Source organism: Hypanus sabinus, chromosome 1 (assembly GCF_030144855.1).
Source record: "Hypanus sabinus isolate sHypSab1 chromosome 1, sHypSab1.hap1, whole genome shotgun sequence".
Lineage (NCBI taxonomy): Eukaryota > Metazoa > Chordata > Chondrichthyes > Myliobatiformes > Dasyatidae > Hypanus > Hypanus sabinus.
In genome coordinates, this window is record NC_082706.1 from 25382043 (window position 1) to 25409684 (window position 27642).

General features: G+C 39.5%; 1 protein-coding gene across 2 annotated transcripts in view; it reads left to right on the forward strand.

Annotated features, from left to right (window-relative positions):
- The window catches only part of bin3 (bridging integrator 3), a 193430-nt gene that overhangs the window by 14592 nt on the left and 151196 nt on the right, over positions 1 to 27642 (forward strand). The window contains exons 1-2 of one of the 2 annotated variants that reach the window (XM_059965945.1): positions 14540 to 14677; positions 16845 to 16893. Coding sequence is in view for 1 of the 2 variants with exons in the window: in XM_059965944.1 (XP_059821927.1) it covers positions 16845 to 16893 (49 nt within the window). In the remaining variant the exon portion in view is untranslated. Of the gene's footprint in view, positions 1 to 14539; positions 14678 to 16844; positions 16894 to 27642 lie in introns of those variants that run through there. The other variant, XM_059965944.1, reaches the window with a different exon arrangement.

Below are 27642 nucleotides of genomic sequence, written 5' to 3' on the forward strand. Positions count from 1 at the left end.
AACTGTATACAGTACTTCAGCTGCTGCTTCACTAATGACATGGACTTCTGGCTTCCTCTCACTTCCTTTCCAGTCTTGAGGGAGGATCCAAAACATTGTCTGTTTGTTCCCTTTCAGTTGATGGTGCCTGATCGCCAGCATTGTGTGTGTATTGCTTTTATCTCTGACCTTGGCACTGGGAATAATCTAGATATCACTACCTCAAGGCATAAATTCTTACTGGGAGTTCAGTAAGAAATATTTAGGATCTTATCCCTTGTTCTGTCCATGCCACTTGTACACACAAATGTAATAACCTCTTGCTGTTCAGCCACACTCAGCAGAATTTTTTGCAATCACTCAGATATCCTTAATCATGGCCAGGGAACAACACACAATTCAAGCATCCACACAACTACAGAACTATTTGTCTGTCCCCCTCACTATGTCTCCTATACTTTGACTATAGCTTTTCCCCAGGTATCAGAACCTGACTACTACCACTTGTCCCCAAAAGAACATACCTCTCAACAGTATCCAAAGAGTTATTCTTGTTTATAAGGGAATGACCACAGTGGAAACCTGTACTGATTGGCTACTTCCCTTATTTTTCCTGGCAGTCACCCTCCTAAGGAAACTTGAACATTAATGTGAACCACCCTCCCAAATGGGCTTGAGTACATCCAAATCCAGTATAGTTCCTTCACCCATTTTGTCGGGTTGCATGGATGTAATATCAGGGAGTCCATGAGTTTTCCTGACTTCCCACCTCTGCCAACTATAAGTTAAGTAGTGAGGATCAACAGCAATCAGTGCCTCATCATTGATGCTCTTTTTTTAAAGATCAGCTCTCACCTTCAATACCTAGGCTACATGCTCATCCTCTTGAGCCAACATTTCAGCTCCCCAATTCTTCCACTGACACACTTTAAAATGGCCTTGCTGACACTGCCTTCTTTTCATTGGCTGCTGTTAATTAGCTAATCAGCCAATCATCTTACAATTGACTAACAATGAGCAAACTTACCTGTAAAAGTCCTTTAAAGTGAAACTCACAAGAAAGCCTTGAGACCTAGGTTTATACAACATGATGTCCCAATTTTGATACTCAGTGCCCTGACAGATGAAGGTAAGCTTGCCAAATGCTTTCCTCACCACCCTGTCTATTTCTGTCACCACTTTCAGGGAACTCTGTATTTGCAACTAACTCTTGGTCTCTCTGTTTTATAACACTATCCAGGCCCCTACCATTTACAGTACAAGTCCTACCCTGGTTTAACTTGCTAAAGTGCAACACCTTGCAGTTGCTGAGTTTAACGTGATCTACTGTTTATTGACTACTTCCCAGTACATCTAGATCCCTTAAATAAACAATACTGTGCACTACATTGCCAATTTAGGTGTTACCCACAAATTTGTAACCATGTTAACATTGGCTTTCAAATTGTTAACGTAGATGGCAAAGAGTAATGTGACCAGTGGCGTGCCAGAGGGATCAATACTGGGTCCACTACTCTTGCCATCTACGTTAACCACCTTCCGCTAGCACCCTTCATCAATTTTCATCTATTTTGTATCTATTGCCTAGCTCACCCTGGATCCTAGGTGATCAAACTTTCTAGATTAGCCTGTCACGTAGGACCTTGTCAAAAGCCTTGCTAAAGTCCACTTATACAAGATCTACCACTCTGGCCTCGTCAGTCTTCATTAACTCTTCAAAAAAATTTATGAGACATGATTTCCCACATACAAAGCCATGCTGAATATTTCTTATTAGTCTCTGACTTTACAAATATTGGGGAATTCCCTCTCTTAAAATCCCCCTTCCCCCTATGTTGCAGGAAAAATTGTCCTGCGGTTTCTTGGCTTTTCCTTCCAGTTCTTAAAAAACGGGTACGCCACTGCCATCCTCCAGTCTAATGGTAGCATACTGCATGGCTATATATGGTACAGATCTCTGCCGGTTCTCTGCAATATTTCTAATTCTTATAGCCATGTGTAGTTCAGTACAGCCATTCTTTTGCAAGGGTGAAGTTTTTAAACTTGATCAGAAGTTGATGCAATGTGTAGAGCAGATCTACTCATAATGGTTTCAAAGACCAGTGTCAGCACAGTAGCTGACCAAGTAGTGCACTGCCACTTTGCTCTAGTGACCTGAGTGTAATCTGGACTCAGTGACGTCTGTGCGGATTTCGTGCATTCTCCCTGTGATCGTATGGGTTTTCTCCAGTTGCTCTGCTGTTGCCCTGTGGTTCCAAATGCATCGTTCTTGAATCAGAATTGGGTTTATTAGCACTGGCGTAGCTCATGAAATGTATTGTTTTATGGCAGCAGTACAATGTAATAAATAAAATATTACACTGTATAAATTAAATAAGTTAGTGCAAAGAGTGAGCAAAAATAGTGAGGTAGAGTTAATGGGTTCATTGTCCATTCAGAAATCTGATGGTGGAGGGGAAGCTGTTCCTAAATCATTTGAGTGTGTGACTTCGGGTTGCCTTACCTCCTCTGTGATGGTAGTAATGAGAGAGGGACATGTCCTGGTTGTTAGGGGTCCTTAATGATCAGTGCCATCTTTTTGAGGTACTACCTTTTAAAAATCGGTAGATTAATTGACTGCTGTCAGTCATCCACAGGTGTAGATGGGTGGTAGAGGAATCAGAGAGGAGTTGATGGCCAAATGAGGTGAATAAGGACAGGGAAATAAGTGAGAAATGGGATTGATGTGGTTGAACAAAGTACCAATACCTGATGAGCAATACAGTCGGCCCTCCTTATCCGTGAATCCCGCATGTGCGAATTCAACCAACTGTGAATCGCGAAAACCTGGAAGTGCTCTTCCAGCACTTGTTATTCGAGCATGTACAGACTTTTTTTTCTTGTCATTATTCCCTAAACAATGCAGTATAACAACCACTTTACATAGTATTTACATTGTATTAGGTATTATAAGTAATCTAGAGATGATTTAAAGTATACGGGAGGATGTGCGTGGGTTATCGTGGATTGGATCGAAAAAAATCGGAAGTTCTCTTACTAAGTAAGTCGGAACAGGTACATCCGGTGTTATTTAGCGTCAGTTAGTCAAACGTTTGTCTTAGTATGGAGTATATATTTTACCTTTCTATGCATATAAAGCACTTAAGAATGTATGTTTCATCACTGGGCTCGGGAACTTCTTCCCGAGTTCAATGCAGTGACAGACCGCTATCGAGTGCGCTCTCCACCGTGTCGGGTTGATGTGAGGATCAAAAACCCAATAATTAAACCACTATGTTGCTTAGTAATAATTGTAGCTTTCATCGGGGCACAGCCTTTCTCACTTTATCCATTAAAATTGTTCTGATCGTTGACCAACTGTAGCCTAATGCTTTTCCAATGACCAATGGCGTTTCACGTCTTTCCAATCAATTTATTATTTCCACTTTATTTTCAATCACGATCGTGATTATTTTCGTGAACAAAAACACTGCAGATTCAGATCTCTGCTGCTGGGTCCTAATATCTACTGCACTGAGACGGGTAAATAAGGTCTGGGATTCTGCTGGGTCCTAATGTCCACCGCATTGCGACAGGCTGAAAAAGGGACTTGAGCATCCGCGAATTTTGGTATCCGCGAGGGGTCCCGGAACCAGTCCCTTGCGGATAAGGAGGGCCGACTGTATAGCCTTTCTGTTGTAAGAAAATGTATGGATTCACTCTATAGGGTTCAGGGTTATGTTTAGAATCTTTTCTTCAAGCATATATGAAGTTTGTAATGCTCCTAATTGAGATTACTTTCTGTATAAGGCTGCTTATGTCAAGGCGACTTGTTTCAACCACTGACAGATAAAATTCCTTACGTGACCCACAGCCCCAACCCTAATTTAGGGCTGATGCTCAGTTAAATCAAAACATTCAAAATAAAAACGATGTTTGTTTGGTAAGGGCAACGAAGATTATAGAGGCAAGGGAAGTTGATGGGTAAAACATAGAACTCTCATGTGAGAATTATTTTACAGTAATTTGATAGTGGAACAGGAGAATGGCTGAATGCCTGAAGCACTTGATTGCAGAGGGCTAAAATGCTAAACGTGCTTTGTTCAATTGAGCAAATGTTAGCATAAGAAAAAATAAGATTCCCACCTCGCAGTTAGCAAAACTATGTACAGTTTGGAGATATTGTTAATGAGATTCAATATTGTTTAGGTAGATTGTAAGTGTAAAGGAGAAAAAAAAGATTTTTACTCCGGGTCTGATGCAGCATAGAAAGAACGCAATAAGCATAGAAAACGCAATAAATATGCGCTCAGTTGCCATTTTATTAGGTACATCTGTACAACTGCTCGTTGATGCAAATATCTAACCAGCCAATCATGTGGCAGCAGCACAATGCATACAGGCATGCAGACATGGTCAAGAGGTTCAGTTTTGTTCAGAACAAACATTAGAAGGAGGAAGAAATGTCGTCTTTGACCGTGGAATGATCGTTGGTGACAGATGGGGTGGTTTGACTATCTCAGAAACTGCTGATCTCCTGGGATTGTCATGGACAACTTTCTCTAGAGTTTACAGAGAATGGTGTTTAAAACAAAAAAAATCTAGTGAGCGGCATTCTGTGGACTGTAAATCAAATGACAGCACATTACAACAGTGGCTTGCAGAAGAGCATCTCTGAACACACAACATGAAGTGGATGGGCCGCAGCAACAGAAGACCATGAACATACACTCAGTGATTTATTTGGTAGTGGGGTAGCTAATGAAGTGGCCACTTACTTGAGTGTAAATATAAAACCAATCCTATAGAACTCGGTGCAGAAGTAACTGTAATGGGGCAGTGTATGGGGGGAGGGGGACTGAAGAGCTTGAGGGACTGTGGAGAGTAGTAGATGTGGACGTAGTGGGTTAATGGGTGGCCCCAATAACTAATTCATTTGTTCTCAAGGACCCTTGCTTATAAATCTAATCAGTCATATTTATGTATTTCGTGGAACCAAATATCGGGGAGCTGTGACTGGAATAGAGAGATCTCACCATGTGATCTAGAGTGCTGCAGCAGGCAATGAAATCGAAAACCATTTTTTCCCCACTGGTCTTTCATTTCATCTTTAACTTCCTCAATGTGTTCTGGTTTTTTTTCTCTTCCAGGGTTTCAGAAAAAACTTTAAGGTTTCATGCCGTCAATATCCTGATTTGTCTGGCTTGTGTCTGCCTGGGTGGTTTTATGTCCTGTATTCGCAAAAACTGTTGTTCTTGTCCATTTATGGTCCATTCTGTTTGGGAAATAGGCCCATTATAGCCCATTTTGGTTATGGAGTGAGATTGTTCTGAAATGACATCAGAAACCACACAAAGGGTAATGAAAATCTGGAATCCTGTTCCCTAAAATCATATACACCAATATCTTTTAGATTTTATATTCTGCTTTTAATATAGTAAAGCCTTGTTGAATATGACACTTTGCAATTTACTCTGAAGGTTTTACATTCAAAATGTCTCCAATTAGACTGGGTATGGCTGTAAAAGTAAAGCTAGGGAGTGGAAGATGGCCTAGAAAACACAGTCCATAGTGTTATGTAAGGGCAGAGGTGTTTCAGAAGAAATTACTCCAAGTGAGACTCATTTAAGGCCATTTTGTTGGATCAGAGATGTACTTAAGTAATATATCTGGTTCGAGTTTAAGCTTGATGTATTGTCATTCAGACAGACAGACATTCTTTATTGATCCTGAGGGAAATTAGGTTTCGTTACAGCCGCACCAACCAAGGATAGTGTAGAAATACAGCAATACAAAACCATAAATAATTAAATAATAATAAGTTAAACATGCCAAGTGGAAATGTCCAGGATCTGTCTATTAGCTCAGGGTGTCTGACCCTCCGAGGGAGGAGTTGTAAAGTTTGATGGCCACAGGCAGGACTTTCTATGACGCTCAGTGTTACATCTCGGTGGGACAACATCCTTTTTTCAGACACCACCGTCGGAGAGTCCAGTTCCACCCCCCCCCCCAACATCACTGGCCTTACGAATGAACCACATTACCTAACAAAGCAACGTTCCTCCAGACCAAAGTGCACAACACAGTGCATATAACTCATGCACATATCATATAAAGCAATATTCATTGTCATCATCATCATCATCATTATGTGCCATGCCGTATGACATAGGCAATCGTGGTCTTATGACCATGATTGTTCTTGGCAAATTTTTCTACTGAAGCGGTTTGCCGTTGACTTCTGGGCAGTGTCTTTACAAGGCGGGTGAGCCCAGCCATTATCAATACCCTTCAGAGATTGTCTACCTGGTGTCAGTGGTTGCATTACCAGGACTTGCGATATGCACCAGCTGCACATTTGACCATCCGCCTGCTCCCACAGCTTCATTGGACCCCAATCAGGGGCGCTACACATTGCCCAAGGGTGATCTGCAGGCTGGAGGAGGGAAGGAACACCTTACACCTCCTTTGGTCGAGACCCCAACAGCCAGAAAGCAATATTACCGCTATTAAAATTAAAATAATTAGGTGTATTTGTGAAAATAAGGAATTGATAGTAAACATGACATAAAACATTGGTAGCCACATCCTGGGAAAGAATCCTCTAAAAATGTAATAATAACCAATCTGATTTTATAAAGCTATTTTTTCTAAAAAATTAACATGACAACATCTGACATACATCCTGCCATTGAACATTTGGCACATTCAGCTTCTCAGCTTTTGCAAAACAAAAACCTAATATTGGTGGGGCGACCGAAGAGCTGAGATTGCCATGTTTATCTGCGTGGAGGTTAAGATAGAATTGGATTTGAGCCTTGCTGTCACAGTTCTGCAAGTTAAGTGTATCTCTCAGTGATGATGGTTTCAGTACTCAATCAGTAGGAGAGAACAAAAACCTGCTATTAAATCAGTTTTTAAGCTCTGCGTGCAACCACCATGCGGAGGTATTTGGAATGTTTCCTGGCCTGTTAGTATTCTTGAACATTGATTTTCTTCCTCTGTCAGCACTTGTGCTTGTCCGACCCTATTTGCATCTGAACATGAGGCCAGGTTTGTCTTTGCAAGCCTATACAATTGCCCTTGGTAAAACTCTGAATGGCTGGCAGCTCGTGCTCATTTCAATAGCAACAAAGTGTATGCAAATGCACTATGTCCAAAATGCTTGTTGTAATGTCATGAAAGGGTACTTTATTCATTATTAATAGGAATTTGAAGCATGCCATTTCTCGTATGCTGCCCTGTGATCTCAAGTGTATAATCACTGCTCGGGTCAGCATTTATGACAATCTAGACAGTAGTTTGAACTGCACTCCATCTGTCCTGCAAGTGTATAAAATAATAATTCTTCTTCAAGACGGCTTGAATGTTAGAGCAGTTCTATTGTTGCCTGTTTTTGACCGGCTTCCAGAAAGTCAAATTGCGACATTTATGACATCTGTTGCTAAAGACAGTGGGGATTATCTTGTTGCTCTGCACTTGTTTCCTTGTGTCAGTTATTTTGTGGTCCTCTGTTTACTTTGTGCACTATAATTTTCAGTAGACTTGTTAATGCTGTGTCTTAACAGTCTAATAGCAAAACTAAGACTATTGACAAAGATTTGGTCTCAAAAGAACATGTATTTTATTCTACATACTCCTGTTCTTCTTTAGACCAGTCAGTGAGTTCACATGTGAGGATTTATGAGGAATGGAAACCAATAATATGATTGGAACATGACTTCCACTGCTATCTTGCAGCCAAGGTGACGCATTCTCTTCTCACTAGAGCTCATTTACAAATGCAACCCTCTCACTAGGACTCGTATACCGATTTGGCTCATTAGCTGACTCCGCTAACAGCCATGTGACTCAGCGGGGGATAAACCAGGGTCAGTATGATTTGCGGTTCAACCGAACAGGAACGTTGGGATGTTCAGATCAAAGGAAACTTGATTTGAGCGAATGCTGTGTAAATATTGCCCATACACAGACATTGGTAGCCCAGAAAGGACAGAACGTATACCAGCATAAAATTCTAAAGTAAATATATAAACCAATTCTCAACTTTATCAAACAGTTAACAGAGAAAGAAAAAGCAAGATAAAAGGGCCCATTGCAGTTCAACCAGTCTAAATGTGTAGATAAATGTTGGACCTTATTTCTGTAGTAGTTGGGAATATCGCTTTAGTCACAGTGCTGACTTCTTATCACCAACCACAGGTAGAACTTCCCTTCTTGGAATCCTCTGTCTCGCAAAGCACTCCTTGCAATAGGACCTCCCCTTCGGATGGGATCCTCTAGGTGTCTTCCGTGTTGCTCTTCGCTCCGCACCTCTCGTCAAAAGACCCCAAACCAGACCACTGTCCTTCAGAAAACTCTTCCCACCCAACTCTCTAGAGCCTTTTCTCACATCCCCCAACCCTGATTGGCTGATACAACATTCCTAAGTTGGACAGCATGGCTCCTTATCTTTAGCTGAAGACAAAACACTCTTAACAGCAGGACATGCTGTTTTTACAGAAAACGGCTAAAATAAAATACCTGACAGCATAGCTGTAGAAATCTTAACCAGGGCATTATACAAGTATCACACAAGTTTAGGATTTCATTTTTCAGGATGACGGTGTCAATGGCAGGGCCTTATAACCTATCTCTATGAAAATATGTTGAGCCACTTTTTTTTTAACTCGCTGCATATATCTGTTGAACGTACTCCCACAATCCTGTTGTGAAGTGAGTTCTGGGATCTACACCCAGTGACAATGAAGAAATGGTGTTATATTTCCAAGCTAAGTTCACGTGTACCTTGGAAAGTAAACTGGGGTTCCCATGTTGCTACTTTTATCTTTCTTGGTGGTAAAGCTTGCAAGTTAGGACGGTGCTACAGGAGTTGAGCAGGTGAGTGACTATATTTTATTGAACCTAGCAAACTCAGTAGCCAAGTTAGGAATTGTTCTTTCAGGTGATGAATGGTTACCAATCAGGTATGTTGCTTCTATCCTTGATGGTTTTATAGGAGCTGAATGTCCAGGAAGGTGGAAGGCATTTCACCACAGTTCTCAAGTTTGTGATGTAGATTGTGGAAATCTTTGGAGTTTTAGGGGTGAGCCACTTTTGCAGGATGTCCAGTCTTGTTACTGGCCCATCGGAATTCTGATCTGTGCTGACCTCAAGGATGTTGGTGGTGAGGACTAGGTGACATTAATGCCATGAACAGTTGCTTAGATTGTTTCAGTGGAAATTGGGCACTCTCTCAGTGGAAGTGTATTTGGTAAACTTGTGGCATTAGTGTTAATGTCACAGGTCTCTCTGTGCCTATGTGTGTGGACCACTTCATTTGCTGATGAAGTAGTAAATGGAATTGAGCAGTGACAACAGGAAACAGTTCCTTCCATAATGTCAGAAGTAGAAAATGATTGAAGAAGGAGCTGAAGATGGTTGGGTCTGGGACACTGTATTTGTGTTTATGGACTGGGATGATTAGCCTCCAACAATGAAAGCTAGCTTCTTATGTATGATAGATAACTCTAATTGCTGGTGTGTTCTCCTTAATGCCGGTTGTTTTCAGTTGACCAGGACTTCTTGATGCCACGACTACGTGCTTTGAATTCAAGAGTAGTTATTCTCACCTAGCCTCTGGAATTCAACTATTTCATCCACACTTAGCCTCCTCCTGTGATGATATGTCAAAATATACTCAGTGGCCACTTCATTAGGTACACCGGTACTCCTGCTGTTAATGCAATTATCTAATTGGCCAATCATGTGGATGCAACTCAGTGCATGCAGACATGGTCAAGAGATTCATTTGCTGTTCAGGCCAAACATCAGAATGGGGAAAGAAATGTGATCAAAGAGTTGTTGACCATGGAATGATTGTTGGTGCCAGACAAGTTGGTCCTGATTATCTCAGAAACTGCTGATCTCCTGAGATTTTCACATGTAACCGTCTCCAGAGTTTACAGACAGTAGAGCAGCAAAACAAAAACAAATTCAGTGATCGGCAGTTCTGTGGGCGAAATATTTTTGTTAATGAGAGGTCAGAGGAGAAAGGCCAGACTATTTCAAGCTGACAGGAAGGTTATAAAACAACAGTGTGTTACAACAGTGATGTGCTGAAGAGCATCTCTGAATGCACAACCTGTCAAACCTAATAGTGGATGGGGTACAGCAGGCGAAGACCACAAGCATACACTGAGTAGCCATTTCATTAGGTACAGGAGTGTATATGGCCCTGTTGAAATGCAAACTCAGTAAAAGTGAGCAGCATATCAGAATCAAAGCAGTGCTTCATGACACTTTCCATCACCTTGCTGACGTTTGAGAATGGATTGAATGGATGCCATTTAGCCAGGGTGAGTTTGTTTTGCTTTCTGTTATTAGCGTATGTGTAGGTAATTTTCCATGCGGTTGGGTAGTTGCCAGTGTTTCAAGTATATTAGAAAAACTTTGCTAGCTGCATAGCTGGTTCAGTAGTGCAATTCTTTGCTATTACAGACAGGACATGGCCTAGTCCTGTAGCCTTTGCTACACCCAGCTCAACATGATGAAAATGCAAAATTCGTAGTTATTTTTTATAAGCAGTGAATTTATGACACAGAAGATCCCCACTGGTGTATTGTGGGTGTTGATGCTTTGTATGAGTATGCTTTCACTCTATTTTAATCGTAGCTTGCCAGTATATTCTTAATTTCCTTTCCCAAGTTAAATGCATTAGCTTTGAACAAGGCACTTGTTCTTGTACGATATTACTCTTCAGCTTACCCTGCCTGTGCTGACCCTCATGCCAAATTAAATTAGTCTCGTCCTTTCGCACATCTACAGTACATGCAAAAGTCTTCGGCACTTAGATTTTGTATATAAATTTTGTTTTAGCTGTTTATTTTTGTCTTCTGTATGTGTGTCAGTAGAAAACAGCAAATTCTAAATTTCCAAACATTTGTTTTCCAAAAAATTAAATGTTAGAAATTTTTGTACTCTGTTAAAGAAAAAAACATTAAGTAATAGACCACTTCTCAAATAAAAACTTGATTTTTTTGTGGGCATATAGCCCAGTGCATGATTAAACAAAGATAGCAAGCAGATGCTAATAACATAAAGAATTGAATGAACTCAACCGATCAACTGAAACAGAAACGGGTGTAGAAGAGATCAAACTGGGCAAAGAACATCTAAATTAAAAGGTGAGGGTGTGGCAGATGTGACAGTTTAACCTTCAAATCATCAAATTCTTACACAATGGCAAGAGTGAGCATAGCAACAAGACATAAGGTGGCCATCCTGCATCCATAAGGTCTCTCCCAAGTAGAAATTTTGCAGCAAATAGGAATTTCAAGATGAGTTGTCCACGCTCTTCTGAAGAAGCACAAAGGAACAGGCAAGGTTGAGGACCAGAATCGCAGACGTTGGCCACAGAAACTGGGTGCAGCAGTTGAGAGAAACACCAAATTGGTGTCCTTTCTAAATCAGAAGATGTTCAGCACTGCTTTCGGCTCTGAACTCACAGAAACACAGGAACCTAAGTACACCCCTCTACATTCCGGAGAAGTCTTGTCAAGTGTGGTCTTCGTGGAAGTGTTGCTGCCAGAAAGCCAAAAGATCCACCTATGAGCAAAAGCAGAAGGACTGGGGTGCTGAACAATGGCAGCAAATGCTCTAGACTAACGAATCAAAATTTGTAACATGAGGCAGTTTGTCCATGGAAGAGCTGGAGAGTGCTACATGGATGAGTGTCTGCAGCTAATAGTGAAGCATAGGCAAGGTTCCCTACAGGTTTGAAGCTGCATTTCTGCAAATGGAATTGGTGATCTGGTCAGAATTAATGAAATCGTCAATGCTGAGAAGTACAAGCAGATTCTCATCCATCACACATACCATCAGTGAGGTGTCTAATCGGTCCCAACTTCATTCCACTGCAGGACAATGACCCCAAACATAAAGCCAATGTCATTACTATCTTCAGCAAAAACATGAATAAGGAGTTTTGCAACAGATGTTATGGTCTTCACAGAACTCTCATCTCAACATCAACGAGGCTGTCTGAGATTACCTGGAGAGACAGAAGCAAGTAAGACAGTCAAAGTCTGCAGAAGAACCATGGAAAGATGATTGGAACAGCCTAATACCTGATTTTCATATAAAGACAGTGTACCTAAGAGAATTGATGCAGTTTTAAAAGTCACACCAAATATTTGATTTACTTTTTTACTGTTTACTGTTCTTTGCAGTAAACTTCTGATATTTAGAAACTTTAAATTTCATTACTTTTGAAAGCATCTTCGCTTTGCACATTGTTTTCTACATGTGCCCAAGATTTTTTGTACATTACTGTATATCCCTCCCATTGTCTGCCTGTTCATACACTTGACTAAATACCTCTTAACCTGATAGTACCACCTCTTCTGGCTGCATGATCCCGGCACCTACAGCTCTGTTTAAAATAATTTCCCCTCTCACATTAAAGCCTCTATTTGGCATTCCAGTTACTCTAAAAGGATTCCAATCTATCTTTCAGAACTTTATATACATTTTATCAGGTTTTCCCCTCTGCCTCTGATGCTATGGAGTAAATAATCAAAGTTTTTAAAACCTCCTTTCTAGCTAATGCTCTTTAATCCAGGCGACATCCAGGTGAACCTCTTCTACACCAGGTCCAAAGCCTTTAAATCCTTCCTGTAATGCAGTGACCAGAACTGTGCACAATATTTTAAACAATCTCTGATCAAAGTTTTATACAGCTGTAACATGACTTCCCTACCTTTATACTCAATGCACCGACCAAAGATTGGGTATATTTAAAATGTAAGTGGATAGATTTTTGACTAGGAAGGGACTCAAAGGTTATGGAGAGAAGGCAGGAGAACAGGGTTAAGAGGGATAATAAATCTGTCACGATGGAATAACGGAGAAGACTTGATGGGCTGAATGGCCTTATTCTGCTCCTGTATCTTATTGTCTTTTATTTGTAAAGCAAGTGAGCCATATGCCCATCAGATCAGGGATAAAACTGTGTTGATAACCTAGAGCTGGGTTGGTCAGTTCTGCTCCCCATCTTGTTTTCAATGTAAAATTAACATATTCTCTCTTTCACAATTCTGACAAATGGTTTTGATCTGAATTAATCACTGTTTCCCTTTCCACAGATGGTACCCGATCTGCTGAATGTCTCCAGCATTTTCTGTTTTTGTTTCATCATTTTGATTTTCAGCTTCCTTGAAAGTCAATCTCTGATTGGCTGTAGCCTACACTAAATGTGTCTCAGCCAGTTAGCTGATCTTGATTTCAGGTTTGAGCCAGTTCTATTAACAGATTGTCAACTAAATCTTCTGTGTAATTTCCTTTTTTCTCTCTTGGCTGGAGATGGCAAAAATCACCGACTGATGTTATTTTCTGAGGCACGTTAACGTTTAGTGCATAGTGTAACAAAAGCATTTTCTGGCATTACAACATAGATAGATGAGTTTTCTAAACTCAAAATTGTCTGTTCTATGCTTCAAAAGGCTAAACTTCATAATGGATTAACCTATTAATGGATTAACCTGAAGTGTGTTTGTAAATCTGTAATCGATGGGCAAAGTATAAATAATACAGTTTAAAACCTTATCTAAAATGTGGTAATTCGAGTATTGAGATTAAGCTTATACTGAGGAATATATTTTTTTACTAAAAAGCATGCACTGTGAATACCATTCAACTCCTATAATTTTACTTAGCTTTGCTGGACCTCTGTATCTTTCCTGTTATCTCATTCCCAGTTAGTTTTGCTCATAGATCACTATGGCTTCTTGGGATTGAGCCATTTGCTTAGATGTTATCATCTAATTGAAAATTTAATGTCCTTTGAGATCAAAATTGGGATGAGAAGTTTATCTTTGAAATAAATTGTATAATAGATCTCAATTCATTATGATTTTCTTTAATGTTTGGTTTCTGATTGAAACTGAGCTTGTGGAGAATCTTCAGGGGTACGGCTTTAGCCAAATACTGTGATCCAGAATTCACGCTGTGAGTGAGTGAGTGTTCTCTATATTTTAGTCAATGTTCATCTTTCACCCCTCTATGACTAGCTGAAATTGTACCTCACTTGCACATTTGAAATCAGCGGAACTCTTCGACTTAGACGATTTGAAGATACAGTACTTATTCACTTAATATTCTAGTAAGTGCTCATTTGATTATTGCGGACCATGACATTATCGAGAAGCAAACAATAACACAGGGCAAGACCATTTTGTCCCTTGAACCAGATACATCTTGTATCATGTCAATAGTTGATCTACTTCAATACCTTGTCTCCAAATCTTTCAATTCCTTTGTTGACGTTAAGCCAATAATCTCTTGTGATCATGATAATTTGGTTAAAGTTTGAGTTTGTGGTTAATAAATAATGTTGCATTGTAAAAGAGAAGTTTATATATTTTATCTTTTTTTTAATTTTGGTTAACAATTATGACAAAGCCACTAATATTTAAGGACTCTACATTGCAGAAGTTTAATAATCTCTCAGCACTTTCAAATAATTGAAGAATGTTTAACAACTTTCATGCTCTGTCAAAATGTTCAAAAATGTTCTGTAGCATTTTTAGAACTGAAATGTTGCAGCTCTATGAAACTCTGCTTTGACTACAGTTGGAGAATTATGTGAATTTCTGGTAGCCTCATTATAGGAAGAATGTGGAAACTTTAGAGAGGAGATTTGCCAGGATGCTGCCTGGATTAAAAAGCACGTCTTATGAGGGTAAGTTGAGCTGGAGCTTGTCTCTTTGGAGCAAAGGAGGATGAGAGACTTGATATGGGTGTATAGGATAAGGGACATAGAAAGAAATGACAGCTAGTGACTTATTTTCCTAGGACAAAAATGGCTAATATGAGGCATAATTTTAAGCTTATTGGAGGAAAGCATAGCGGGGATGTCAGAGTTAAGTTTTGTTACACAGAAAATGGTGGTGTCGAATGCATTGCCAAGGGTGGTGGTAGGAGCAGATATATCAGGCACTTTTTAAAGGCTCTTAGATAGGCATAAGAACAACTGAAAAATGGAGAGCTATGTGCAAGGGAAGGGTTAGATAGAACTTTGATGGAGCATCTACGTTCTGTGTTTTATGAAATGTAATTATTGGTATGATGTAGGAAGTGCAGCAGTTAAATTGAACACATGAAGCTTCAGTAAGCTGCAATAATGAGCAGGTACTCTGTTCTCTGTTAATATCATTGAGATAGATACTGTATTAGAACATAGAACAGTATAGCACAGGAACAGCCCTTTGGCCTCATTGTTGTGCTGAGTCAATTAAAATTAGTGATGAAAAGATCAACTAAACTAATCTTTTCTGTCGACACAAAGTCCATATTCTTCTATTTTTCTCATATTCATGTGCTGATCTAAAGTTCCCTTAAAAGTCCCTAATATATATCTACCTCTGCCACCACCCCGGGTAGTGCATTTGAGGCGCCTACCACTCTGTATAAAAAAAAGCACTTGCCCTCACATTTCCTTTAAAATTACCCCCTCTCACCTTCAGTGCAGGACCTCTGGTTTTAGACATTTCAACCCATGGAGAAAGATTCTGTCTATTCTATCTATTCCTCATAATCTTATAAACCTTTATCATATCTTCACTCAGCCTCCCCTGCTTCGGAGAAAACAAACCAAGTTTGTCCAGTCTCTCATTATAACATAATCCAGGTAGCATCATGGTAAACTTCTGCACCGTCTCCAAAGTCTCGACATTCCTTCTATAATGAGTTGACCAGAAATGTATACAATACTCCAAATGCGGCCTGACTAGAATTTTATAAAGCTGCAACGTAACTTCCTGACTTTTGAACACAATGCCTTGACTACTACAGGCAAGCATGGCAAAAACCTTCTTAAACACTCTATCATCCTGTGTAACCGTTAGCAGTATTGTCTCTGCACTTGACCCACTGAAGTGCAACATCTCACATTTGACCGGGCTAAATGCCGACTCTTCTGCCCACCGACCATTTAAATGCCGACCATTTCTCTGCCCATATCTGCAAATGATCAATATCCCTCTATATTCATGGCCAATTTCTAAGCTACCCACAACACCGCCAATCTTTGTATCATCTGCAAACTTACTAACCCACCCATTTACATGTTCATTTAGTTCATTTAAATACGCGTCAAACAGCAGAGGTCCCCGTACATATCCCTGTGGAACACCACTAATCACAGATCTCCAGCTAGAATAAGTCCCTTCAACCACTACAATCTGCCTTCTGTGGGCAACCCTGAATGCAAATGGCCAATTCAAAATGGATCCCATCTTAATTTTTTAGATCAGCCTCCTTTGAGGGACCTCTTCAGACATCTTACTGAAATCCACGTAGACAACATCCACTGCTCTATCCTCATGAATCATCCTTGTCATGTCATCTAAAAACTCAATCAAAGTTAGTAAGACGTGCAAGGCCATGCTGTCTCTCCCTAATTTGGCCATGGTTTTCCAAAAGCTTGTAAATCCTATCCCTAAGAATTCACTCCAGTAACTTCCCTACCAATGGCATGAAACTCACCACTCTATAGTTTCCAGCATTATCCCTGATTCTCTTCTTGAACATCGGACCAATTAGCTAAGACACTGTCCTTAACATCACTGCTCCTCCTCAGATAGAACTTTTATATCCACCCAATAGGCAGTAAGTAAGTGCCTCAGTTTAGCATCTGATCTGAATGACTTTACCTCCAGCTCTTACTCTGCTGTGCTGGAGCACCAACCAAGACTTCTGAGCTTGCCTCTCTGGGGAAGCACTTGAACCAACAACCTTTTGATCTCAGCTGAAAGTATTGCTAACTGAACCACAGCTGACCATTAAAATAAAGTGGACTCTGAGGAAATGCAATTCTGAAATGGTAATAGCAGAATTATGTTTTGCAGGATACCTTTCAAGATTGGTCAGCCCAAGAAACAGATTGTGCCAAAGACCGTAAGTACATGTTAAAAGTACACTATGCATTTGGCTTCTGCCTTTAGTGGTTATATGAATTTTTATTTCATTTTGGTGTTTATTTTTCTGTGTGTTGGCACGTAGCTAAGTGGTTAAGGTGTTCGTCTAGTTATCTGAAGGTCACTAGTTCGAGCCTTGGCTGACGCTGCGTGTGTGTCCTTGAGCAAGGCACTTAACCACACATTGCTCTGCAATGACACCGGTGCCAAGCTGTATCGGCCCTAATGCCCTTCCCTTGGACAACGTCAGTGACGTGGAGAGGGGAGACTTGCAGCTTGGGCAACTGCTGGTCTTCCATTAAAAAAAATATCCTTGCCCAGGCTTGCGCCCTGAAAACTTTCCAAGGTGCAAATCCATGGTCTGTCGAAACTAACGGAGGCCTACACTTTATTTTTCTTTTGTCATTGACCATTAAGTAACCTAAGTTATTCTGTCTCTCCAAAATGAAATGGATTTGATTTCTCTACTTAAAAATACAATGCTTTACGAATGGTTGCTTTACGCCACTTCGCTTTTACAAAAGACCGACATTAGTAACCTGTTTTTGCATTACAAAGAGGATTTTTGCTTTTACGAAAATTTTTCCCATATAAGTTAATGGTTCTTCGCTTTAGGTTTCATAGGAACGTTCTACCTTTGTAAAGGGGGGGGGAACACCTGTAGAGGATACCTAACGATACTTTATCTTACTTATGTGCTAATATGTGCATATATGGATAAAGCATGAAAATCTGAATATTGATCTGTGAATTATGAGAGAGCTGTTTTGTGGCAAGAAACACCCAGTTCACGTTAAGCATAAGACACGAGCAGAATTATGCTGTTTGGTCCATCGAGTCTACTCCACCATTTGATTATGGTTGATTGATTTTTTAACTTTTCTCTCACAGTCCCATTTCCTTGCCTCCTCCCTGTAACCAATGATACTCTTAATAATCAAGAGCCTATCAACCATCTGGCGAAAGAAATTCCTCCTCATCTCTGTTCTACAACGATGTCCTTTTATTCCGATGTTTTGTCTTCCAGTGTTTGACACTCCCATTACTGGAAACATCTTCTTCGTATCTGCTTCTCCAATGAGATCCCTTCTCATGCTTCTAAACTCCAATGAGTACAGGCCCAGAAACTTCAACACTTCTCATACATTAACCCTCTTATAGCTGAGATCATTCTCGTAAATATCCGGTGGACCCTCTCAAACACCAGCACATCTTTACTTACATATAGGGTTCAGAATTGCTCATAATACTCCCAAATGTGATCCGACTCACATTTCATGTGACAAATAAAGCTTTAAATCTTTATCTTTACAAATGCCTTATAAAGCTTTAATTCAAGTTCAGGTTTAATTGTCATTTAACTATACAGATGTATACAGCTAAACAAAACAGGATTCCTCCAGTGCCAAGGTGTAAAACACAGCATATAAGTCAAACATAGCACATATTGTAACAATAGCACATAGTCACAAAAATAATATTACGGCAAATCTGGGGTGACATGGCCTGAAGATTAATGGGGCATGGTATGTTGTCCTGGAGCTATGTTTCTGCAAGAACAAGTATGGCAGCAGTTCCTCATCTTCCACTGAGTCAATTGCAGATGAAAGCATCTTCCAGGGAATGAACACTGGAGAGCAGCACTGATGGCAGAGCTGGTCTGCAGGGTTCAGTCTCCAACCCAGAACAGATTCCAGTAGGCCCATCATTGCTTCTGTTCTGTCCCACACCACTGTCGGCACCATCTCCCCTGTGGCTGTAACAGGTGAAGCCACAGAATGAAAATCTAGCTGAGTGGTGCCACAACAACAACCTCTCACTCTATGTCAGCAAGACCGAGGAGCTGATTATTGACTTGAGAAGGAAGAAACCAGAGGTCCCTGGTCAGTTCTCATTGAGGGATCAGAGGTGGAGACTCTCAGCAATTTTAAATTTTCTGGTATAATTTCAGAGGATCTATTCTAAGTCCAGTGCGTATGTGCCATTACAAAGAAAGCACAGCAGTGCCTCTACCTTCTTAGAAAGTTGTAAAGATTTGCTATGTTATCTAAAAATTTGACCAACTTCTATGTAAGTATATTGACTGATTGCATCACAGCCTGGTATGGAATCACCAATGCCCTTGAACAGAAGCACCTACAAAATGGAGTGGATATGGCCCAGTCGCTCATGGGTTCCTTCCCCCACCATTGAGCACATCTGCATGGAATGCTGGTGCATGAAAGCAGCATTCATCATCAAGGACCTCCACTATCCTGACCATGTACTCTTCTCATTGCTGCCATCTGGAACCACACCACCAGGTTCAAGATCAGTTATTACTGCTCAAGCATCAAGCTCTTGAAATGGGATAACTTCACTCAATTTCACTCACCCTATCACTGAATTGTTCCCACAACTTATGGGTTCACTTTTAAGGAGTCTACATTTCGTTATATCTATTGCTTGCTTGTTTGTTTGTTTGTTTGTTTGTCTATTTATTTATTTATTATATATTTACTTTCTTTTTGAATGTGCAGTTTGCTGTCCTTTAGACATTGAGGGAGATCAATGATTAATTCTGTTGTGTTCCTTGTATTTACTGTGAATGCCTGCAAGAAAATGAGTTGTACATGGTAACATATACAATATGTATATGTTACCATAGATGTACATAGATGTATGTCCATGGATGTTTAATTCTCCCAGCTGTGACCCTCTTTCAGCCATGACACTGATGCCACAGTGTAGTGCCTACCGATTTCTAACTACACTATAAGCTTAATTTCCTTGTTTTGTACATTGTGTGTATCAGTTATAACACTTTCAGGTCTAGATTCACCATCCCTCTTCCCAAATTGTCTACACATTCAACCCACCCCCTAGTATTTAGTTTAAAGCCCTATCCATAGCCCTAATTATGCATTTCTTCAGGACCCTCTACCCAGCATGGTTCAGGTGGAGTTCATCTCACCAGAAAACTTCCTTCTTCCTCAATACGTGTGGCAATGTCACAAGAATTCAAGCCTACTTCTTTCATACCAGTCTCTGAGCCACACATTTACCTCTCTAATCTTATTGACCCCGTGTATGTGGCTTTGGTAGAAATCCAGAGATTATCACCTTTTTGATTCTTATTTTTTTAAATTTAGTTCTAATGTTCTTAATAGTCCCTGTTAGAAACCCTTTCTTTGTTCAACCTATGTCATTGGTACCCACGTGGACTTTAATAAAATGAGTCTTTCCCCTTCCACTCCAAGTCAAAGTTGATGTCATAAACCTGGACATCAGGTAGACTTCCCATCTTAATGTTATTGCTACAAACAACCTCTCTGGCACTAAAAATTAACTTGCATAGATCATAAACATAAGATATCCAGATGCTGGAAATCCAAATCAAAGAACACAAAATGCTGGAGGAACTCAGATCTGGCTGCATCTATAGAGATGAATACACAGTTGACGTTTCAGGCTGAGACCTCTTATCAAGACTTGCACGAATGCAGACACTCACTTTTTCAATGTTTATGATTACAATAAATAAATGGATAACTTCTTTACTTTTGTCTTTTCTTTTAAAACTCTGATTGCTTGTCATCATTCTCCATTTCTCCTTGTCTTTCTTTCCCGAACTTTATTCTGCATTTTATATCCTATCTGATATTGAATTTAGTATCTGAACTTCATTTCTGTGCAGCTGGTGAGCAATTCTTTAATCTGATTTGTTAAAGAGATATACAGTTACTTGTTCTGTTCACTCAAATAGAAGACGATGGTTCAAGTTTTTTTTAAGGTTTGGCTGACAAGCAGCTTTTCTGTAGAAAGTGCAAAGCCAGCTGTCTTCATCTTGTAACTCTCCTTTGTATGTGTCACATGGGACAGTCTAGCCCATTGTGTCCAGGTAATTCATTTATTTGCTACATGCTAGTAGCATGTACCATTGAACTTTCAAGGGCAATCCCTTTGTTAAGCACTGTTAAAGATGTTCTGTGCTGTGTTCACTTCGTGTTACACTTTATCAATTTAAAGACATGTTACACTAAGCCACATAATACAGTGGATTCTGGTTAATTGGGACACATCAGGACAGTACATTTTGGCCCAATTAGGCAGCTGCCTCAATTAGCCAGTTTCATGGAAATAGTTATAAAGGTGTAGAAACAGAAACTGCTGTTTAACTGAGTAACAAATTATGTATTTAAATGAAATGCGGGACAACTTAGAATATAACCAATATTACTCGTGCTTGTCTTGTATCAGGTGATGCAGACACCGGTGCGGGAGAGTTTTTAAAGTGAGAAAGCCATTGCACTGGGTTCAGTCGTTTGAGCAGATGTCACAACTGGGTCTTCCCTGTTTGACCAAGACTGCTTCTGTGCCTTGGCCTGTTCTTTGCTCTCCATGTAGCATTGCAGAACTGCCTTTCTTGCCATTGGATCTCATTGTAGATCTCATCTGCCCAGTTCGCTGGAGCTGACTTCGCATGCTAAGATAGGTAAATCCCTATTTCACTGGGGTGACACTCATTGGCTACCCTTACCTGGTTTACCCCATCTGTCAAAGAGGTGTACCAGGATGTGGGCACTGTCATATGCAAGCAGCTTCTTGGAGCCACAGGTGAGAGTTGAGTGTCCAAAGGGGACCAAAGGTAACATTCAAGATTATTATTGATACCTTCAAGTTCTTTATAGTTATTAACTTATTAAACTAATTTCATCTTCACTCCTGGCTGTTTCTGGTATTTCCAAGTCTGAATGCTAGAAAACGCATTGAGCATAACAGTTCTGAATTCTCTTACTACTTATTTCTCAGCAAGGAGCAATGAGAAAAATCACTGATTTTTGAACACAAACACATTCAACTGATGCTGTTTAAAAACTGTTCACTCTAAGCCAAGTGTAGTGTCTAATAACCACAGAAGCACACATGACTGACGCTATAACACTATAGATGAGTAGTGGAGACTATATTGACTGGCTGCATCATAGTCTGGTGTGGAAATACCAAAACCCATGAACAGATAATCCTACAAAAAGTAGTGGATATGGCCCAGCCATCATGGGTAAAGCCCTCTGAACTACTGATCACATCTACATGTCGCAAGAAAGCGGTATCCATCTTCAGAGACCCCACCATCCAAGACATGCGCTCTTCTCACTGCTGCCATCAGGAACAAGGTACAGGAGCCTCAGGACTCACACCACCAGGAAGAGCGACAGTTACTGCCTCTTAGCCATTAGGCCCTTGAACCAAAGGGGATAACTTAATTTAACTTCACTTGCCCCATTATTGAAATGTTCCCACAATGAATGGGCTCACTTTCAAGGACTCTTCATCTCATGATCTGAATAGTTATTGCCCATTTATTTGTTCTATTATTTCTTTTTTTTTTGTTTGTGCACAGTTTGTTGTCTTTTGCACATTGTTTGAACACCCAAATTGGTGCTATTGTTCTGTTATGGTTATTATTCTATGGATTTATTTTGAACTTAGAGTTTATGTAAAATTGAGTTCAAGACAAAAGATCCTATAGTGTTAAATTTAATTGCAACAGTCATGTTTGTTTCACTTGTATTTTACTGAAAGGGAAGTGAATAACATGAGGTTTAGAAAAGTCAGGTCCACTGGTCAAGTATTAAATTCAAAGGAATACATTTAAATTGACATCGAGGTCAGTATAGACACCACAGGCAGCAGAGAATTCTGAGAATTATATTTTGATTTTCCTGTTGAAGGTTTTTAGCTATATTTCCAATTTTCTGACATTATTTGAAAGTTAAAACTGTTTCCCTTGTGGGTTTGTGAACAACTTGCACTAGAGGAAGGCAGGTTGAACTGGCCGGTTTGGGTTTCCTCATTAGTTTTTGTTTCTTTCGGCTCTCATGATAACTTGTTGATTTTGGCTTATTCCAGAATACTGTGAATCATGTCAGTTATAGAGCTGCGTACTTGACATGGTGGTATATCAGTTAGCATAATGCTTTACAGCTTCAGCTCTAGGATTGGAGTTCAATTCCTGCCAATGTCTGTCAGGAGTGTATACTTTCTCCGTGTGACACATGGGTTTCCTCCCAGTGCTCCGGTTTCTGCCCACATTCCAAAATTGTGTGAGCTAGAGTTAATAATTTGTGGGCATGCTGCATTGGCACAGGAAGCATGGCAATGCTTGCAGGATGCCTAAGCCTATCTAGGACAGTGGTTGTTGACGCAAAATATTGCATTTTGCTGTGTGAGTTGTATGATTTGATGTACATATGTCAAATAAAGCTAATCTTTAAAAATAATCTTTCATCTCTGTTTCTGTTGAGGGCTGATTGCTTGCTAAAGTCTGATTAGATCATTATAGATTTTATTGATTATTTTCTCCCTTGGCAATAGGAAGCAATGCAGGTCAGGTAAGAGTAATAGATAATTTGAGGCATGAGGAAGGCAATGTGAAGCTTTCACAGACTAATTGAGCTGAATGGCTTATTTGTGTTCCATTTGTTATATGTATGGATAAATAGTTAACTTTTAAATACAGTGTACAGTATATTGTGAATATTAAGGTGACATTGTACATTTATTTGAGAAGTATTTATATATAGAGCATCATGTGTCATCACTCATTTTCTTTCAGGAATGCGCTGAGTAATGTAAGTTACTAAGAATTGCTTATGGATATGTTGCGTTACTTGGGATTACTTCCTCTTTTGAAACTGATGATTGATCATTTAAACTTTAAAGAAACATACTTAATGATAATAATAACTTTATTGAAAAAGATTATGTAGTTAAAAGTGCTTTACGATGGGATAAAGGAACAAATACAAAAATAAAGTAACATGAAAATAAAAGATGAAAATATGTTAGTTAAAAACAAGATTAAATAAATAGGTTTTGTGTTGGTGTTTAAAATTATCAACTGAGTCTGCATCCCTTAGGTACTGAATTACATTAAACTATGTTTAGGAGCGTAGTTCACAAAAGCTGACCTGCCAGTTATCTTTTGATGGAAATTGCTTAAAATTAAGAGAATGGTAGAAGAAGACCTGAGAGCTTGAATAGGATTATAAAACAAAAATGATTCTGTGATGTACTCTGGTCCAAGACCATTAACAGCCTTAAAAACAAGTAAGAGAACTTTAAAATCAATTCCAAAACATACAAGAAGCAAATACAGAGTGACTAGTGTGGGAGTAATGTGTTCCATCATCCTGATTTTGGTGAAAAGTCAAGCAGTGGCACTCTGAATGTTGTTGAAGTTTATCAATAGATTGCTTTGGAAGACCAGTACATTGGAGTAATCTAGTCTGTTGAGTATAAAGACCTGAATTAATTTTTCAATATCATTACTTGACAGCAGTGAGCGTACCTTTGCAATATTTCTTAAGTGTAGATGTGGTGTTCTGGTCACTTTCTTTATGTGGGATTTAAAATTTAAATCTGAATCAAGGATACCAGACTAGTTACTTCTGATTTTACAAGGCAAGCCAAGTTCCTAGGTTTACCAAGATATTATCTCTGTTGGCTTTGGGACCAAGCAGAAGTATTTCTGTGTTCTCTTCATTTTGCTTTACAGATGGTTTCTCTGATGTGCCAGCCAGAGATTTCCATTTAGCATATATCGTAAGACCCTTAAATAACAAAGATGGTGAAGAAATAGTGCCTTAATACTGAACAACCTAAGAAAATAATTAATGTGCATAATTGAAGTATGAAGTTAACAGAGCGGCAATGATGTTTGCTGTATTGCGAGCTAATCATTGCTTCTGAAACTGGAGGTATTTTTATACAAATGGCATTACGTAAATCTTGTCTCAAGATGGAACATGTTACTGTGTTCAGAAGACTGCCCTGGCAGATAATGCGAGGCTTATTGTCATGATGAAAGGTTTACGTACACGTACCTACAATGAACAAGTTATGTTAGGGTGAACCGCAGGAAGAATCACTCTGATGTGGATGATACGTCTGTGAGCTGAACAGCTTTATAACATGCTTCAACACAACCATAATCTATATACCATAAATTAAAGAGTTAGCTAAGCAGTCGGTCTCATAAACAGCTCAGTACAATAGTGATATTAATGTATTAAAATTTAACCTGAGGCACGTGTGATGGTTTTATTGAGTCACGATTATATTTGGCATAATTTTCTGCTATGTGCCTTTGGGTGGGGTTGGGTCTTTTTGATCTTTATTGATCATGTAAGTTTGATAGCCTGTTTTTTTTCTTCAAACATTCTTGAGTTTAGAAGTGTTTATCTGCAAAGTTCTATAGATATGTACAGGGTGAGCTTCCGTTATTGTGTATACCTGTTTGCAAATAGACTTTTCACTAGACTGAATCTGTAAGAAAACTTGGACTATAAGAAGGACGTTCTGTTGAAGTTAGAGACATACAATTATAGAGTACCACAGCACAAAACCAGGCCTTTTGGCCCATCTAATGTCTGCAAACAGTTATTATGCTTAGTCCCATCAACCTACACCTGGGCCTCCATACTCCTGTCATCAGTTGTATTTATCCAAACTTCACATAAATGTTGCAATCGAACCCACATCTACCACTGCTGGCAGCTTGTTCCACACTCATACCATCATGTGGGTAAAGATAGTTCTCTTCAGGTTCCCCTTAAATATTTCACTTTTCTCCTTCATCCAAACGAGTTGTACTCGTTCATTTGAACATGATGTTGCACCATAATTGGTTACCAAGCTGCATGTTTTTTAATTCACCCCACCCTGCTACCCTGGAAGCAGCTCTCATTATGACAGATCATGACAATTTTTTAAGAAAAACCTTTGGGAAGATAATGCCTATGAAATTATGTAAGTGCCATTTATTAAGAAGGTTATGGCTGAAATACAGTAACTTTGTTGGAAGAGGTTAAATAAAAGGACTCAGGGCAGATTGTGGACATGCAACATTTTCTAGAAGAATAAATTAAGTAACCCAATCCCAATTTGAAAATCTAGAAATATAATGCTGGTAGTAGTCAGGGAGACTGGGTGCATGAGTGAAGAGAATTAAATAACGTTTTAGCATTTTAACCTATCATCAGGAACACTAAGTTAGTTTGGAAAGGTCATACTTTATACCTCAACAGCGAGCTGTTGGTTTCTCCTCTCGCTGTGGAAAGAGTGATACCTCTCTCTCCCTTGTTAGTGAGAGAAAGAGAGCCTGTGGGATGTCAAGCTGTTAGGATGAAGAGTCTTTTGTTGATGGACTGTAGATTGTGGTCTCTTTGGAGCTTTGCTGTTGCTTGCATGGTGGGTGGTGGGGGGGGGGGGGTTTGCTAATGCCTTCTGCAGGAACTTGGGAAGGGGGAGAGTTGATGCTTTGCTGTTTGTGTGTGGGAGGGGGAAAGGGGCTTTGAGGTTCTGTCATTAATTCTTTAGGGATTTTCTTCTGTTTTGTAGATGTCTATGAAGGATAAGAATTTCACGTATACTGTATACATTCTTTGATATTAAATGAAGCCTTTGAACCATTGAAATGTAAACTGTTTCTCTCCAAATTCTCTCCAAATACTACTTCAACTCAATTGATCATTATGTGTAATTGATTTTTAAAAATATTTAGGTTTCCATTAAAAAATAGCTGATTGGATATTTCTTGATTCCTATTTAGTTGGAACCAAATTAATTTACTTCCAATTTAGTTACTTAATCACATGTATAAAAATACATAATGCCACCGACTTTGTATGATGACCATGCCCTACCTATCCAGCAAGATATACACACATTAGAGTCCCCGTCAATGTATATCCTTCAACACAATATCACAGAGCAGATTATCCTATTCATTGTGATTTGTGGGAGCTTGCTGTTCACAAATTAGCTGCCATCTTTCCCACGTTGCCGTGGCGACTGCATATCACAAATATTTCAATAATGATAAGGTTTTGGAGCTGATGCGAACACAATGGAATAAATGGTTTCTTCCATTATTTACTCTAATATGCAGAGAGCAGCAGAAACCTTTGAGGGCTTCTGACTTGACTATTGTGTCTTTATAGCTATAGATATTAACTCCTTTAGGGGCATTGATTGATTTATCAGATCCTGGTAAAATTTGGGGTAATAAATCTGAACTTCTCAATGGAAAAGGCACCACATTGCAAAAAAATGCTAAAACTCGGGGGGTGGAGAGGGAGGGGGAGGGGAGAGGGAGAGAGAGAAAGAGAGAGAAAATGAATCCTGATTGGTCTCTCTGTGTGCTAAGTAGACCTATCAGTTTTCTGTGGGCTGTCTTTACAGTTGACTTCTCTCTCTCTTTCATTGTCCATCAGTTCAGTTTAGCGTCCTGCAGCACCGTGGCTGAGTGTTTCAAAAAAAAAGAAAATGTAAAATGTACTTCACCCCAGACTACACTAAAGTGTAGGGGTCAACAATAGTAACAGTGTTGCCTGCTGCACTGTCTGCAACAGTGACTTTTCTATTGCCCATGGTGGGTTAAATGACTGTAAAAGACATGTTGAGGTGAGTTTAAGAGGTGTCATTCATTCATTAGCACAGCTAAGGTCATTTAAACTAACTGGCTAGCTGCTCTGGAGCTACTCTATTGATGTCCTACTTGATGAGGCCAAACTCCCTGTAGACTTGCTTAAAGTTGTAATAGAATAAGAAAAAAATGACTCCATGATAATATATTACACAAGTACATATTTTAATGTCACATTTTTTGCATAAGGCAATATAGTGAGGATATACTTTATGCTTTTATTTCTTTTAGGGACCACAACATATTAGGGAAGCTAAG